The sequence below is a fragment of the Phoxinus phoxinus genome (assembly GCF_949152265.1).
Source record: "Phoxinus phoxinus genome assembly, chromosome: 15".
NCBI lineage: Eukaryota > Metazoa > Chordata > Actinopteri > Cypriniformes > Leuciscidae > Phoxinus > Phoxinus phoxinus.
In genome coordinates, this window is record NC_136890.1 from 14,105,837 (window position 1) to 14,123,828 (window position 17,992).

Genomic DNA, 17,992 nt, shown 5'->3' on the forward strand with positions numbered 1-17,992 from the left:
ACTGGTTCAAAATGTATAAAAAAATAAAGAAAGAAATGTTCCTTGAGCAGCAAATCAGAATGATTTCTGAAGGATCATGTGACACTGAAGACTTGAGTGATGATGCTGAAAATTCAGCTTTGCTATCAGAGAAATAAATTACATTAAAAAAAAAAAAAAAATTAAATAGAAACTTTCTCTAATGTATTCTGGTTATTTGGACATGGGATGGCTTTAAAAGAAGTTGGGGCCTTGGGGGCTCTTGAGGCCAGAATCTGTCAGTGTGTAAGAATTAATATATTTATTTATATATGTGTGTGTGTGTGTGTGTGTGTGTGTGTGTGTGTGTGTGTGTGTGTGTGTGTGTGTGTGTGTGTGTGTGTGTGTGTGTGTGTGTGTATATGATTGATTTGATTAAAAAGATACGAAGAAAACTACATTCAGTACTTCATTAAACAAATGAATCCATCATTTTATTTACATATTGAAATGAGTAAACCACATAGCTTACAAAAGATCTTATCAAAAACGAAATTTAAAGTGCATCGCGTGAATGAAAATAGATAAATAAATATTCACAAAAACGAAGGAAGTAACACTTTATAAAAAATAAAACACATTAGCAAAATGGCTTTAGTGCCGTTATCTATCGCAACACAATTTTAACTTCATTTTAAAAGGACCTAGGATCACAGTTTGTCAGGTCTTTGCCCTTTAAAACTTGCTTGAGACTGACAATTAGACTAACTTCATGGAAAAACTTGACATTTACCACACAGAAGACTAACCACACGTCACAGCCATATATGGTCAATGGAACATTGACTGATGCAACATCTATGATGATCTGCAGACATACATCCTAAACTTATACTATAGTTGAAGGCTAAATGAAAACATTTAGGAGACTATATCAGACGTTTGGCAGGACAGAAGATGTTTGTCTGTTTCATCAATATCTCAGATGCAAGTTATCTTGGGTGGATGTCATAAGATCACAGTTAGTAGTCGAGTACACGATGTCACAATGACATGTGACTGTTACATTTTCCATGAGGGCTATTGAGTGTAGCGGTCGTTCGAAAAACGACAACTATTTATAGTTTGTATTGCCATAAACGATCGAGAACAGGTAGTCAGTTGATGCCGTCTACAACTTAACCCAAACAAGTTGAGTGATGACATGGTGTTCGTTTTAAAGGGTGAGATGCCACATTTGGTCCCACGTTTCAGTTCGTACACCCATAGCATCGAGCGAAAACTTCCTTTAAGCACCTTTGTAGATTTGTCACAGTCTTTGAGGTCAAAGCTGCGACTATCTGAAAGTTAGTGGGGCCGGTTCAAGATTTCTTGACTGACACTAAAACGCAGTGCCACTGTTTTCTCTGTCTAGTACAGAATAAGGGCACAGAACGTCCGTCTCGAACTGCAGAAGTTGTCCCATGAACGCTAGATTGGGTGAGATGACTTGTCGGCGGCGTTTTACAAAGTCAAAGGCCTCGTCCAGACGGACACGTCGAGCGTGTATGAGGTACGCCAGGCAGATGGTGGCCGACCGGGAGATTCCTGCGTGACAGTGGACCAGCACTCGCCCGCCACTCTCTTTAATCGAATCTGCAGATGCAATGAAGGTGAGCGTTAGTTTTTAGCTCGCTGTTATTTTTCTGAAGGATTCTGAAAACTCTTTTTACAGTTAGGACTTACCGATAAAGTGGATGGCCTCTGGAAAGAGCACGCGTATGTCTGCGGCCAGACTGTCCTCCACCTTCAGAGTTTTGTACTGAAGTTCCTCCTCAAACAGGTTGGGACAGGATGAGGATACGTTGAGCACTGCCGTGATCCCACAACGTTCCAGAGTCTCCCGTCTGGACGAGTGATGCGCACTGCCCAGAAAGAGGAAGGGGAGGATTTCAACTGGACCACCCTGGTAATCAGAAAGGATCAAAATCAATGAGTGTATTCAAAAGATAGTGTGTGATATTACAAGTCATTGTATAATTTATTATGATTTTGAGATTTCTAATCACCAACCTGATCATAGAGAGGAGTCTTTCTTCCGGACACAATGGACTCTGGTTCACCGAGAGCAGGATTGTTTGAGAACATGACAGGAGTGTTAAAGCAGAGTTCTGGATAAAGTGCAGAGAACCCGTCAAATCCACCTTGAAATGGTCAGAGAAAACATATTTGTTAATTTTCATTTTCTGGGTTTGACAAATACACTGTAAAAAAGAATTAGCTGACTAAATGAATTAGAGTCATTTCAACTTAAATTACATTAAACTGATTGAAAAAAATTGTTTTCAACTTATTTTGATGAGTCAAAGCAATGTAAAAAATAAAATACTGTCATAACTTATTGATCATATAATTGTTTTTACAGTGTAGAGCAAGCAAACATCTCCACAACGGCTTCCAAATTTCAGCAAAATAAATTCCATTTTGGATTAGAAATAACTTTTGATTAAACTGCACAAAAAAAACACACTTTAAAATAAGGTCAATTTCTATCTTTTAATATTATATGTATTTATTTATTTATTTTTCGGTAATTTTTGTATGTTCCCTGACTTTTTTTTTTTTTTTTTTACAGTGCAACATTTTGCTGTTTCCAAATATATATAGGCTACATAAGCTATTTATGTTTATTAAATATAATTACTTTCATTGATACAACTGAATATAGTCAGGCTGCGTTATATTAAATCATATTATTCCAGTTAATTCAAATGTTAGCCTACCATATTTGAACTTTTTAGGTCACCTGCCAAACAATGTAAATTTATTTAGAATTCAAATAAATATAGGCCTATAGAAATATAAAATATATAGAACTAAATTAAAAGTATTCCCTTTAGATATCTATAAATCTTCCCACCAAACCATTTTTAAGTGTCTATAAAAGAAATACATCACGTAGCCTATAGCAATTTAACTGAATTTAAGTTCTATTCCTCAAAAACAATGACAACATTTCTAGTTTTGTGAACTCTACCTTGTAAGAAGCATATGTGCGTCGAGGCAGACTGGACCTCTAACTGAAGGGCACTGATGAGGAGACTGGCCAGACTCTCGCTCTTCAAATCCCTGACCGACCGACTGTTTTCATCCAGGACCACCACCGGAGAGAAGTCCCCGTTCCGCAGCTGGGCCAGGAGAGACTTATCGGCCACCAGCCATTCCAGAGACACCACGGAGCTCTTGGACCTCCGTCTCAGCATGGAATTCCAGTTGACGTTGCGGGACTCGATGATGTGCGCTCGGGAGAAGCCGAGGAAAGGCCGACAGTCCAACACGATGCATCCTCCAGACGCGAAGAGCTCAGAGGGAGTCCGCAAAATATGAACTAACTCACTACCTGAGATCTCGAGAGGGTCGCCGATACCCATGACCTCTCCAGAAAAACAAACAGCCGTGAATGGAAATTAACGGATATTCTTCACAGCATCAAGCGCGTTCAATATATGGGAACGTGTTTTGTCCACTGGAAATGAAGTGCTATTAACAATAATAGATTACACAAAACAATATTATGTCCGTGGAGGCCTGGTGTGTTTTCACAGTATTAGCCTATATTGCTTTGTCTTTAACTCTAAATTTCATATAATCTTCGTCTGAATTTCGTCAAAGCTTAGTTTAAAAGTCCTTTATTTGTCAGCAGATGTGATTCTACAGTGCAGGAGGGGTTGCAAACAGTATTTGTATCGCGTCTCCTCCGCCACAGCCACGCCTTCGTTTTCCACATAAGGAATAGACGTCACGTACGGAAACACCATATATGGCCTGTTGACTTAGAGTCTTAGACCGACATTCCAAATATGGGTGTTGACGCGCTCACCGCTCTTTTCCCACCGGCACGTGGTCGTTGGGGTTACCCGTGTTTTTTATTTTATGACGTGAGTTTAAGCAGTAGGCTACCAGCCGTACAACCGCAACGGTAACACACACACACACTCACACACTGGCACACGGCCTATTATTAGTTATGACACCTGTGCGGTTGGCTTGAGGGCTTTGGGCAAGGTCACAAGTTTGGTCGTTAAATCAGGAAGGAACATCAAACCACGCTGAAGGCGATGATGTTATTTTTCATGGTTGACCGTACCACGTAATTTTGTGTGGGTAAAATACACTATGCTACAACTTTCCACACAGGTGTACAGTTTCAGTGGGTGATGCAAGCTGTCAGGAGAGAAGAATAGACACAAAATATGCCAAGAACACACACACACTTTTACACACAATGTGCTTTACATAAGCAGAATAAAGAAACATTGAAATAAAATGTCAAGTTAAAAATTATTTAAGAATGTAATGAATACAGAACTAAAATGTTTATCAAAACAATATAAAAAGGAAATTAGGCCAATAAATAAAAGGTCATATTAACATAATATATAGCCCTAATTATTGTATTGATTTATTTGAAATAACATAATGCGTTCCAAAGTACATTGCAGTAAAGTTTAGTCAGAGGTAAACAGGTATCAGATATATTTTCATTATGTGTGACAAAGAAATTAAAATAAACAGGAGTGTTACAGTTTGTACATTAGTCAGATAATTTTATCATAATTTTAGCAATTTTATTTAGTTATGTGTATCTATAGTGTCTCTGATACTCCAAACAAGTGATATTTAAAACAGGTTATCAAGAATCATATTCTAATCATAGCATTAGAAAACTCCAAACAGAACATGAGGGTTAAAATATTAATAAAAAAAATAGCTAGACGTTTCATTAGAAAGTATCATAGTGATTGCATTTTTTTTTACGTTTTTAAATTGATTAAATTTTTTGCCTCACAAAATATACAGTATTTCACAACATTGTAATAATTTTCTACGCATTTAAGTCAACCTCAAATCACAAAGCAAAACTAAAACCAGATGTTTATTAGGATTGTATGCAGTAAGCATAGCCGGCAATGTATTTAGGTCCTTAGTAATTGAATGATTTTTTAAAAATAGACACTTTAAAATCAATTATGTGACCGGACAAACACAGATAAACAGATTAATTCCAAATGTACACCTCTTTTTTTACCCCTAAGAACAAACAACACTGTGGCAGACATTGAGGAGCAGGTTGTTCTCTTGATGCTTGAATGACTCTTAACAGCACGGCCTCCCACGCATCCCACTTATTGTGGTTGTCCAGGACTCAGTGTAGCCAGCACGTTCTCAATGCACATCCACACAAAAGCGGCTTGTACTTGTGAATGAAATGATGTGCAGTCGAGAAATCCATGTGGTATAAAGTGGAAAAACTACATGAACTCTGAATGCAGGATTATGTTTGGAATTAAACAGACCAAGGGTCTGGATAATCTTTAACAGCAATCTGTAATCTGAGGTCACATCCACAAACACTGCATTCAGACTCTCTCTATCCCTATATCACAGGTTATTTGTCTTTCTCATTTTCATTTTATTTAATTTATTTATGTATTGGCTCTGCACCCGCTCGTTCTCTGCCGCTTTAAAAGGGTGGTATAATGCCCTTTTCAAAAGATGTAAAATAAGTCTCTGATGTCCCCAGAGTGTGCATGTGAAGTTTTAGCTCAAAATACCCGACAGATATTTTTATATTGCATGTTAAAAGTGTCACTTTTTGAGGGTGAACAAAAATGCACCGTTTTTTGTGTCTGTCCCTTTAAATGCAAATGAGCTCCTGCTCCCGGCACAGGGGGCGGAGCTTCAACAGCTCCTGTCCTTTTACCTCAAACACACACACTGGAAATTTCAAAAACTTTTAGCCTTTTATGTTCAAACCGGAGTCAGACAAAGATGGAGACTATAGAGAAGAAGTGAAAACATTTAAGCAACAGGACATTTCTGAATGGTTAGTTGATGAATTTATGTGTAGCTTATATAGTTATCTAGTCATTGATTAGCATATTCTGTCATAATCTATAAATCGTGTTCAGGGGCGGGTTTATGTACATTTTAGGGTTGGTGATGTCACTAACCCGGGAGGAATGTCGAATGTCTCTACCAGCCGTTTGTTGTAGTCCTTAAAAAGCAATTTATTTAAAAGCAAATATCTTCCTGTTTTGAACTTTGAGCGTTGTAACTTTGCAGATGTTGTTTATGCTCAAACAGCAACATTACACACTAACTAAAGTAAAAAAAAAAAAGTGAAATCATAATCAACCACCCATTTAAAGACTCAAATCATTATTTTTTAATGCAATGTATTTTGAGCCGTTGCTCTAAACCTCTCCATACCCTCTTTATATTCTCTTACATTAAAGATATTATGGAATAATTTATACTGTAACATTTTATAGGATTTTGTGATTTCACATTGTAAAGTGCTTTTTACAGTGAAATTACTTCATACGTAATTGTAAACCATTACAATAAACTGCTGTACATAAAACAAATAATAGTCATATTGCGCGGCATTGTAAAATAATAGTGAAGTAATGCTGATTAGTTATTGACTATTAAGTCTGATCATAACTTGAATTATATGTATAATTACAAGTACATGTGGCAATATTGAACGCTATACAGTACAGATACTGTTAATAACCGTTAAGGGTGGTTGGGGAAGTTTTAATGCTGTTTTGGTGAGCTGAGGCTGGGAAATTATTAGTATGACTCAACCTGGAGTGAAACTTACACTTTATTTATATGGTCCACAAGACATTCTACTAAGTAACTTTGCAACTACATGTCAACTGTTGAATAAAGTGTTACCAAACATATAATGGAATTCGTTCATTTATTCATGCTTGGAATGTAAATGCAACATCACACCATTAATGTGTGTAAAAAATATAGATGACATACTGTAACACAGATGCAGAGAATCATTCGACATCACAGTCATTTCCTGCTCCTGTTCACACTGCACTCATAGAATACTGCTGTCATTTCCTGTAATCAATTGTAGAACCACTACTGTGAAAAATTACTTTGAAAGTACGGCAACAAGTGGCCAGGAATCAAGTGTAAATTCACGGCGTGGAACATCTCCCACAAGTCTGAGCTCACATTATTTATTTTAAATGACAACAATAAACACATGGGACTGCTGTGGGTGTGTGTGTGTGTGTGTGTGTGTGTGTGTGTGTGTGTGTGTGTGTGTGTGTGTGTGTGTGTGTGTGTGTGTGTGTGTGTGTGTGTGTGTGTGTGTGTGTGTGTGTGTGTGTGTGTGTGTGTGTGTGTGTGTGAATCACACTAAGCATGGAAATTATGCTTCTTAATCAATACGGCCAATCAAAAGTGATGCATCATAAGAATGCAATCTTATGCTATTGCTCAATAACACCCCCATATGAAAACCAAAAATGTCTGCGGTCAACAAAACCAATATGACTTAAAATGACATCATTATGCCTCATGCTGACAAGAAGTATTATTCTTAACTCTCATTGACTCACCGTTTTTAAATGTGGGGTCTCAGAAATCTGTGTGTATACATTATTAATTATATTATTGTATTTATATTATTATATTATTATTATATATAATAGTAAGTATACCCTCATTATGGAATCTTTTACTGCCTGATTTATCATGTTACAAGGATTTTAGTTATTCTGTTTTGGGTCAATGTGAAAACTAGTAACCCATTGCAATAAGTAGTTAACATTAGTTAATGCATTTACTACCAAGTAACAATGACAAATACATGTGTTGCATTTAATTGTCTTTGTTGACGTTACTTAATAATACAACTGTTCATTGTTAGTTCATGTTAACTCAGTTATAACATTTTTGAATTTAATAATGTATTGGTAAATGTTAAAATGAACATCCACTAAGACTAATAAATAAGTAGTTCAAGTCATCTCATGTTAATTTATGTAGTTAACTAATGTCAACAAACTAAACCTTATTATAAAGTGTTACCAAAACAAATGATAAACCAAATGGCAAAAGTGGGTCAGATATTTTTTTATCATAGTTTAGTCATTTTATTAACTGTATTATTTATTGTTTTATATGCAGGCCCCCTGAGACCCCAAACTAATGTGATGTGATATATATATATATATTGAGCTATTAAAATTACTCTCTGAAACCCAAACAGAACATAATAAACATCAATGTTTTAAGGAAAAGTATATCATTGAATTGATTAAAATATTATCCGCCAAAATATACAGCATTTCACAATATCATAATATTCCACTGATGAAAATAAGCAACTCAGCCTAAAATCACAAAGCAAAACTAAAAGCACTGTTGTCAAAGGAAGAGGAGGAGGATGTGTAAAGAGCAGCTGAGTTTTGCTCTGTCCTCCTTTCTCATTCAGTCTTGAATTTCCCTTCATTCACTGTTACTCCCCCGTCTTTTTCCCCTACAATTTCTCCCACAGCCGTGGCCACTCTTCCATCCCACACTCCTCTTCCTGTTGAGTTTAAGAATTTGAGGTTTTGTGTTCATGCTTGCCTCAAATTAATCTGGCTGTCAATGCATGTCTTTGCTCGTCAAATAATTGGCTTGTGACGTAACCTTCATAAGAATTTAGTGAAGGCTTATGTCACAATTGATATGATATTGTAACCATAGTACAGTAAATTCAGTGTGTTAATTTAATGCTGTTAATTATGTTAAAAATTGTTAAAATGAACACAATCTTGCCTTTTTGCCTGCATCTATATAAGTCAAATACCAATTTCTTGTCCATGTTGTTGTTGCTGCTACAGACAATCTGTCTTGCCAGACCACAATAACTCGTTCTGCTCAGAATGAGTAAACAGCCGTTCACTCTGGTGTACAAAAACATCCTTCATGAGCTGCAACTAAATCTCGATCAGGCTCAATAAACTCAGAAGCTAAATGAATCGCTGTGGCCATTAATATGGAAATAAACTATATAAAAAAGTCTACATGCCCCTGTTGAAACAGCTGGTTTTTGTGATGTTAAAAATGAAACATAGATAACTCATATCAGATCGTTTGCACCTTTAATGTAAAAATGACAACCTTTGCAATGCCACCGAAAACCACAGTGACAAATTTCACTGAAAAAAGATAAAAATACAAACATAAAATAACCTAACTGTATAGAAAATAACCAACCTCATTCCTGCATGCCAGTCTTTTTTATTTCTCATCATATATCATTCAGGGAATCTAGACACCTGCTGCATTGTGTGTGTGTGTGTGTGTGTGTGTGTGTGTGTGTGTGTGTGTGTGTGTGTGTGTGTGTGTGTGTGTGTGTGTGTGTGTGTGTGTGTGTGTGTGTTTGTGTGTGTGAGGGTGTGTGTGTGTGTGTGTGTGCGTGTGTGTGTGTGTGTGTGTGTGTGTGTGTGTGTGTGTGTGTGTGTGTGTGTGTGTGTGTGTGTGTGTGTGTGAGGGTGTGAGGGTGTCAGGATGAGGGTGTAGCGATACAGTTATTGTTGCAAGGGTGGTGTTGTGGGCTGAGGTTAGTTTAACGAGCCATGCAGTGTCACAACTTCCTGTCTAAGGAAGAAATAAATGAGAAAAAAAAATTTAAACTGTCCTTCGTTGCTATAGAAAAAGAAAATAGGGCCTGTTTACTATCAGAAACGAATTCAACAGTGGAAAATGGAGACGAGTGACGACTGTTTTTAAGACTAGAAGCATTGCATAAATAATGTCTCATGCTTTATTAACTTTTTATCATTTAATTAAATTCTAATTTGAATTTACTAAAAAATAAAACAAAATTATACATTTAAATATTTAATACTTTAACCCTGCATTAATGTTTCACCAATATTTTTTTACATATTGGGGTATTTAGCAACCTGAATCTATATCTAACTCTGATGGATCTATACCTGTCGCGATAATATAAAACTCTCCTGATATTACAGTAACAATTACAGAAAAATAAAATAACGCATATTTTGCTATCTTAGCTTGGAAGGGTTCAGTTTGAGCAGATGTTTTATACCATCATCACTGTCCTCGTCAGAGCTCATTTCCCAGTACATTCTGTATCTGGCTCATATTCACCATCTCAAAACATCTTCTCAAAACTAGCATTTTCAACATCTTCAAAATCAATAAGTATTTGATGTACTATAGCCTATATATTACAGTAAAATAAATGAAATAACGAATAATTTAAAGTGATCCTGTGGGCCACATTTCTTATATAGGCCTACTTACATATTTATTATGTAGAAAAAAAAGAATAATAACTATAATAACATAACTATAATAACAACATAACTATGTCTTGATCACACATTGCAAATGTCTTAAGGGACACCCCCTCCACGTTTAATCAAGCTGTCTGTCTTATACAGGAAGTTGATGAGTGATCCGGTAAAAATCAATACTTACTCATAGCTAATTTCAACTCTAAGCACATTTTGTTCTAGATAAAACAACCAACCACTTCAAGTAAGAAAGCTTGAGGAATAAATAAGATAGTAAGCTGCGTAAAAAAAAAGTTTTGAAAGAACTATCCAAGTTGTGTTTACTTTTGCAGCACTTCCTGCCTTCCATGATGTCACTTGTCTCAGTAAAACAATATGGAAAATGCAGAAAGACTTACATAAACAATAACTGAAAGCATCAAAGCTAGTCATAGAAAATCAGAACTGAGCAGAACTTTCAAAACAGATAATTTCCTATGACATAAGGACTTTCCACAAGAATCCCCAGTGACATGATAATAATAAGATATTATAAACATTAACATCCTGACTTTCTGTAGAGCCACTTTGTAACACTGTGTAGCCTATTGTGTAAAGTGTTATACTGTACAAATAAAATTGACTTGATACGACCAATGTCATTTTATAAAGTACACAATAGGATAATTACACAATATTGTAATTAAAATAACTGAAAAATAGTCCCATCATCAATCATATGTAAAGAAGGCATTCCAAACAGGAAGTCTAAAAGTCTCTCGGTTACCAAAGGGGAACTTCATATGAAAACAAGCATTTCAGAGTTTTCAGCGTTCACTCCTCTGGTCAGAAGAGCGGATAATCCCCGGGATTAACCAGTTGGCAGGGGAATATTAATTCTAGAAAACATTGTAATCCAAGAGATTTAGCTCTCCCACTTCATCTTTCATTCCTCCCACGTGTCTGCCCAACCAAAACGTGTCATTCATTCAACTGAAACGTGTCTTCCTTTTTTAATATAGGCTACCAGTGAATGGATCTCTTTTCATTTACATGTGCATTTACTCAGTCTGTAACTGAATACCATATGACAGCACCTGGTGGACAGATAATAATGCAAATGGTTTTAACCACTGAGATAAACCCAAAATAAATAACCCATGAAAATACCTTCAGAGCTCGTCCCCGAGTATGTCACATGACTTCATGTCAAATCATGATGTCACCATTTTCTGGATGAGCTTTTGGCAAAGTGAAGGCTTACTTCTCTTTTTTTCTGTAAGTTTTGCATATGTGTGTGTGTGTGTGTGTGTGTGTGTGTGTGTGTGTGTGTGTGTGTGTGTGTGTGTGTGTGTGTGTGTGTGTGTGTGTGTGTAAATATGGCATACAACAGCAGAAGAGACACACCGGCTGGCTCTCCTGTCAGCTAAGAACAGGAAACTGAGGCTACAGTTCATACGGGCTTACCTAAATTGTACACTAGAAGATTAGAATAATGTTGTCTGATCTGATGAGACTCGATTTCTGCTGCGACATTCAGATCAGAATTTTACATAAACAACATGAAAATATGGATCCATCCTACCTTACATTAATGGTTTGGGCTGGTGGTGGTGTAATGTGTGGGGGATATGAGGGCCCTTAAGTACCAATTGAGCATTGTTAAAAACAACATTTGATAAAAAATACAGTAAAATCAGTAATAATGTGAAATATTTTTTTACAATTTAAATCTAACCTTTAAAGTCAAATAGTTGAAGAAAAAATCTTATCATAAAAAATATATTTATTTTAATGGGGTTTGGGTCAGGGGATTGCTATGTACATAGCAAAACCTTCATTTTGTGGTCAGTGACCTGTTCTGTCATTTATTTTGAGATGTGCTTTGGCATGACAAACCATCATTGTCATGCTAGAAGACCCAACCACGAGTTTGATACTGTGTGTCCTAACAATTTGTCCAGGGTCTCCAGAAGAAAATGAGCCCCACAGCATTAAAGATCCATCAACATACTTCACAGCGGGGATGAGGTACTTTTCTACATTTCTATGTTTCTGTATATGCCAAAACCACCTCTGGTGTTTTTCCAAAAAGCTTTATTTAAAACCAAGTCCCAGTTCCAGTAACGTCAGGGATAACTGAGATTGAGGTTTGAAGTCACCAAAGGTTTTTGTTTTTTTATTGCAACCTTGTCAAACAAGTTGTGGTTACATAGGTGAGGTCATTCCCCAACAACTTTTATCCTTACCGTTTGTTTGGTGACTCAGACCATCCTCCTCAGTGCATGCGGGGCCAATATAGACACGTGTCCTCTTCCAGGTAGATTGTGACCATTTCCAGTTGATTTAAACTTCTTAATTATTGCCCAGATAGTGGAAATGAGTATTCAAACAATCAAACTATTATCTTATAACCATTTCATGATTTGTGTAGCTCAACAACCCTTTCTCACACATCTTTACTGTATTCTCAGGTCTTTTACAAGTTCACACTTACGAATGATCAGAGAGTAAATGGTTATGCGTATTTGGCGTGCTGTCCGGGGGGAGGGCTCCGAGTTCGGAAATTGGGAGTACTCCCCCCCCCGTATCTCTGGTTAGGAAGATAACCAGGCAAGTGTGAGGAGATGGGGTGGTGGAGGGATGCTGAAAACTGTCAAGGAATATGGGTGAGTCGACTGCGTATATTTATAGGCCTACTCATGCTGACTGAATGGACCTGTTTATTACTGATTGCTGACAGCTGTTTGGAATGACTTGATTGTTTGATCATTAGAACGTGTTCCTCCCGATAAAACATCATTTCGTGATGAATGACTATAGGAATTTGGCCTGTGTTTCACATCGTATTTATAACCCAGTGACACAGGAAGTCATGATTTATCACTTACATGTTCCTGAACTCTGAACTTAAAAACCTACCATATGAATGGAATAGATTTGTATGTATTAGAATGTGTAGGGGTGCCAATTATTGTGGAACACATATTTCTGAAAATACATTTTTGTTCCCTTTCAAGGGAACTTGTGCTAAGTTGGCAGTTACACCATGTCATTATTTATTTAAAACTACAAAAACTAGGCCAAAATGGAGAAGCCATGTGTGAAAAACTAAGTACATGATTCAATAGCGTGTATAACCACCTTTAGCAGCAATAACTTTAAGTTATAATTTTCTATATGACTATCAGTCTCTCACATCGTTGTGGAAGAACTTTGGGCCCCTCTTCTTTACAGTGTTACTTCAGTTCATTGAGGTTTGTGGGCATCTGTTCATGCACAGCTCTCTTAAGGTCCTGCCACAGCATTTAAATCGTGTTGAGGTCTGGACCTTGACTGGGCCACTGCAACACCTTGATTCTTTTATTTTTCAGCCATTCTGTTGTAGATTTGCTGGTGTGCTTGGGATCATTGTCCTGTTGCATGACCCAATTTAGGCCAAGCTTTAGCTGTCAGACAGATGGCCTTACATTTAACTCTGGAATACTTTGGTATACAGAGGAGTTCATGGTTCAAAATATTCAACTCAATGAATGCAAGGTGCCCCGGTCATGTGGCTGCAAAACAAGCTCAAATCATACATTATGGCCAAATATCTCCATTTTGGTCTCATGTCCAAAGGACATTGTTTCAGAAGTCTTGTGGTTTGTTCAGAGGATGGCTTTAGAGAAGCTAGTTCGGTTGTTCCCTGCCGGTCATCAGCTTCAGGGCATCAAGCTGACTACTCGAAATACACCAGAGACCAGTCTTGAGAGGCTGGTTCCCATTGTAGACCATCTGGCAGTGTGGAAACTTCTGCCAAATGTGTCTCAGTGGGTCCCGCAGATTATAGAAAGAGGCTACAGAATTCAGTTAGATTCTCATCCACCTATGGTTCAATGGTATCCTTCCCACAGTGGTAGGTCCCAAGAAGGCTCTGGTAATGGAACAAGAAGTCATAGCTCTCTTGGGGAAGAAGGCCATAGAACGTGTTCCTCCTCCTGAGAGAAAGTTCAGGTTCTACAGCCGGTACTTTATCGCTCCAAAAATGGTTTGGGGGTTGCGTCTAAATCTAGATCTGCACAGACTGAATCGAACATTATAGACATTTCAAGTTCAAGATATTAGCATTACAACAATCATGACTCAAATCAGATCTGAGGACTGTTTTGTCGCAATAGATCTCAAGGACCCATACTTCCACATCCTTCCTGAACACAGAAAGTTCCTCAGGTTCGTTTAAGGCGGTGAAGCTTACCAGAATTTGGGTTCTTCCTTTTGGCCTAGCATTCGGTATTTGCATACTGAAAGATATCAACGATTGGTTGATTCTGGCTCAATCGGCGCAAATTGCAGTGTGGCATTGAGATATCGTCTTTCCCAAATGAGGGAGTTCGGCATAAGGCTGAGACGCCAAGAGAAGAGTGCTTTCTCCATTACAAAGGACCACTTTTCAAAGAGTGGTATGGGACCCGATGACGATGCAGGCCCGTCTGTCACCTGCTCGTATCGAATCAATCCTTTCAGCCGTAAAAAAGATAAATCTAGTTTGATGGCAGCAGCATCCAACGTGATAATTTTTGGCCTGCTGTACATGAGACCCTTGCAGTGGTGGCTCAAGACCAATAGGTTTTCCCCATGGGGCAACCCATTTCGCATGATCAAGATTATGCCCAATTGCCTTTCGCACCTTGGTGATGTGAAAGAAGCCTGAGATCTTCTCCCAGGCACCCATGTTGGGAGTGCCTTGTCATCGCAAGATGCTTCCTCACAGGCTGGGGAAAGATCATAGAGGGTCGCTCGACCCAAGGTATGTGGGGGGGTCATCATCTCTCGTGGCACATAAATTGCCTGGAGATGATGAGTCGATTGCCTCTTTTTCTGGCTTTGAAACATTTCCCTCCAGACCTCAGGGGCCATCACTTGTTCGTACAGACAACACATCGAAGGTCAACTACATAAATAATCTGCAGTCGCGCCCCCTTTGCAAATTAGCACCATTTACATTTATGCTTTTGGCAGACGCTTTTATCCAAAGCAACTTACATTGCATTTCAAGGTACACATTTACATTCTTATCATTTCTTGCTTTCCCTGGGAATCGATGCAAGCACCAACGCTCTACTACAGGAATGCTTTTTACAGGAAAGGCACCAGATCCACCAATGGACCCAGGACAAGCTGCTCTTACTAAGGTCAGTGTTCATGGGTGCCTGAATCAGGGAGCAGACAGGGGCTGAGGCCCAGGGAATAGAGATGATTAGTAGGGAGTTTAGCTAGGCAGAAGTGGACCTGTTTGCGTATCAAGAAACGACTCACTGTCTGCTCTGGTTCTCCCTCACGCATCCAGCCCCACTGAATGCAGACATGGCCGAGGTTGCGTCTATACGCCTTTATTACATCCCAGACCAGGGTATGTACCTAAGGTCCCCACTTATGTGGCGCGATCTATAGTGTTGTAGGCCTTTTGCTCTGCTCCCTTTCGGACTTCGGACCAGGAAAACCTAGACTTGCTATGCCAAGTCAGAGCATTGGATGCTTATGTCCAAAGAGCTGCCCTATGGCAAAATTTCGGGTCGCATAGACGAGGGTCTCCAACAACCAAGCACAGGATTAGCAATGGATATAGTCAATGCTATTTCTCTTGCATATAGGGTGTGTGCTCAGCCTTCATCTATGGCTGTAAGAGCTCATTCATCTTGACTTAAGTTAGTTTTTTTTTCTTTCTGTTTAATATGCATTTTATGTTATTTTGTTTAGTTTTCATATGTTGCTGTACTAATGTAGTGCATTAAAGTTTACTATCTTTCAAAGAGTGTTTGTGTGTGTTTTATACAAATATTTTTTTTACTGTTTAACTGAATTATAATTTTAACTGTATTTTTAATACATTATAATATATTATTTTCATACTGAATGGTTTTATAAAAATATATTTTGAATATACTAGTAGTGGGTCTTATAGTGTTCTACTAATACATTATTAATAAGCTGATATTACATTTAAAATATACTGGGAACACATTAATGTGAAGTTAAAAATATACTTAAGCTGTATTTCTAAAGTAAATTTAAAATGTATTAAAAATACAATTTAAAGAAGTGATATTAAATTACACTAAATGTACTTAAAATAGTTCCATTTTAACGCAATTAAGTATGATAAAATATATTACTATTACCTTAAAATTTAACTTGAATACATATAAAAGTACATTTAGTATACTTGAAGTTGTCTCAAAAATAACATAATTAATACAGTACATTTAAAATACATTAAGTATATCAAAATAAGTACAATTTAAATATATTTTCCTTTTCACCTGGGTATATTTATTATATATTATTATTATATTTTAAATAATTTTTTTATTGTATTTAAAATGCATTAAATATGGTTTCAGTTTTAGTAAAAGTGGTAACAAAATAAAAAAATTTAAAGCTGAAATAGTATATTAAAAATACACTTTAGTTCATCTTCAGTGTGTCTCAAAATAGCACAGCTGAGTACACTAAAGCCCCTTTCACACAGAGATTCCGGAAAATACACGGATAAAGTGACCCGGGATTTGACCCGGGTTCGTTTGAAAATGGTTCATTCACACTGCCAGTGATTTGCCGGAATCAGAGAGCGCGTTCACACACAACCCGGGTATGTCCCGGATAGACGCGTGACGTTATGATGTGACGTATAAGGTGGCGAACGATCTCAGCTTCGGCGCGGATTGCAAGGAGCTCTCGGGTCTCTGCTTCAGTCCAGTTTGCAGACATCTTTTCGTTCTTTCTTGTATCGATGACGAACACAAACTTTCTTCTAACAGAGTCGCACGATAACTACGTCATTGCGAAGGCTCGTGCATCATCACTACGACACACCCCTTACGGCATTTGTCCTGGCTTTTGTTCACACAGCGCGCGTTCCGGGTCTGAACACGGCAATGTTACTAGGTCCCCAACCCGGCATCGATCCCGGCATTAAACCCGGGTCGTGTTTGCGTTCACACAGAAGGCGTTCCGGCAATTTGCCGGCAATTTGCCGGGTTCAAAGTGCTGTGTGAATGGGGCTTAAGATTAACTTAAGTTTATCTTAAGAAGTACTAAAGATAAGCTTTTAGTATATTAAGTACAAAATAAGTGCGCGAAAATTGAGCACTTTAAGTACATTATGGAAGTGTACTAAGTGCACTTAAATAAAATGTATTTTAGTGAACTTTTTTTTCACCTGGGGTGGCTCCCAAAGTCTTGTTGTCAGGTGTATCCCTACAATAACTTTTTGATGTGCGAGCTGATCCTCTCCTCTCACATTTGTGAGGATCTATGACCTACTTGGACTCCACACCGGGATCCCGGGTGCTCACATCCTAGATTGTGCATGCTGGAATTCACACCAGACAGGCACTTGTCAGTATGACGAAGTGGGTGTTCCCATAGCATTGTAACTTCAGACACAGTGCGAGTTACCTTGAAAAAGAACGTCTCAGGTTGTGACTGTAACTAGGTTCCCTGAAAAGGGAACAAGACGCTGCGTCGCCCTGCCATACTTCGTGCATGCCGACTTGCTTTGGCCAATCAGAAGCTGACATTGTTTGGTCCAGGTGCTCTTTATAGCTTCCTGGTCATGAAGTCACACTATAAAGGATGACGTCTCGCCATTCAAATGGACTGATTACACACGTGCTTTAAGACGCAATCACGCAGAGGCGTTCCCATAACGTCGTTACTTCCAATGCAGCGCCTCGTTCCCTTTTTAGTACACCGTGTTAACAGTCGTAATCTAAAAGAGATATTTTATGATAACATTTTTTACTTTTTGAAAAATAACAACTATTTGACTTTAAAGGCACACCGTGGACTTTGTGACCTAAAGAGTTGACACATACGAGTTATTTAAAATGATTCCTCAGGCCAATATACAGTGTTTGACACTATTAATGCTCTGAGCGGGGCTGCCCTCTTGAAAT

General features: G+C 37.9%; 1 protein-coding gene across 1 annotated transcript; it reads right to left on the minus strand.

The window, feature by feature from the left end:
• Window positions 1–430: 430 nt before the first annotated feature.
• Window positions 431–3,707, minus strand: dusp2 (dual specificity phosphatase 2). Its single transcript, XM_079638312.1, has 4 exons — window positions 2,975–3,707; window positions 2,011–2,141; window positions 1,684–1,903; window positions 431–1,593 (listed from the first exon to the last, which is right to left on the minus strand). Exons 1-4 carry the CDS (start codon window positions 3,366–3,368, stop codon window positions 1,340–1,342), a joined length of 999 nt encoding a protein of 332 aa, XP_079494438.1. The 5' UTR covers window positions 3,369–3,707; the 3' UTR covers window positions 431–1,339.
• Window positions 3,708–17,992: the final 14,285 nt, after the last annotated feature.

Excerpts from the sequence above, each read along its gene's own strand:
- dusp2 (XM_079638312.1), bottom strand. The coding sequence starts at position 3,368 with ATGGGTATCGGCGACCCTCTCGAGATCTCAGGTAGTGAGTTAGTTCAT. Across the intron at positions 1,904-2,010 it reads AGACTCCTCTCTATGATCAG|GGTGGTCCAGTTGAAATCCT; the intron begins GTTGGTGATTAG and ends TCTGATTACCAG. Across the intron at positions 1,594-1,683 it reads AGAGGCCATCCACTTTATCG|ATTCGATTAAAGAGAGTGGC; the intron begins GTAAGTCCTAAC and ends TTGCATCTGCAG.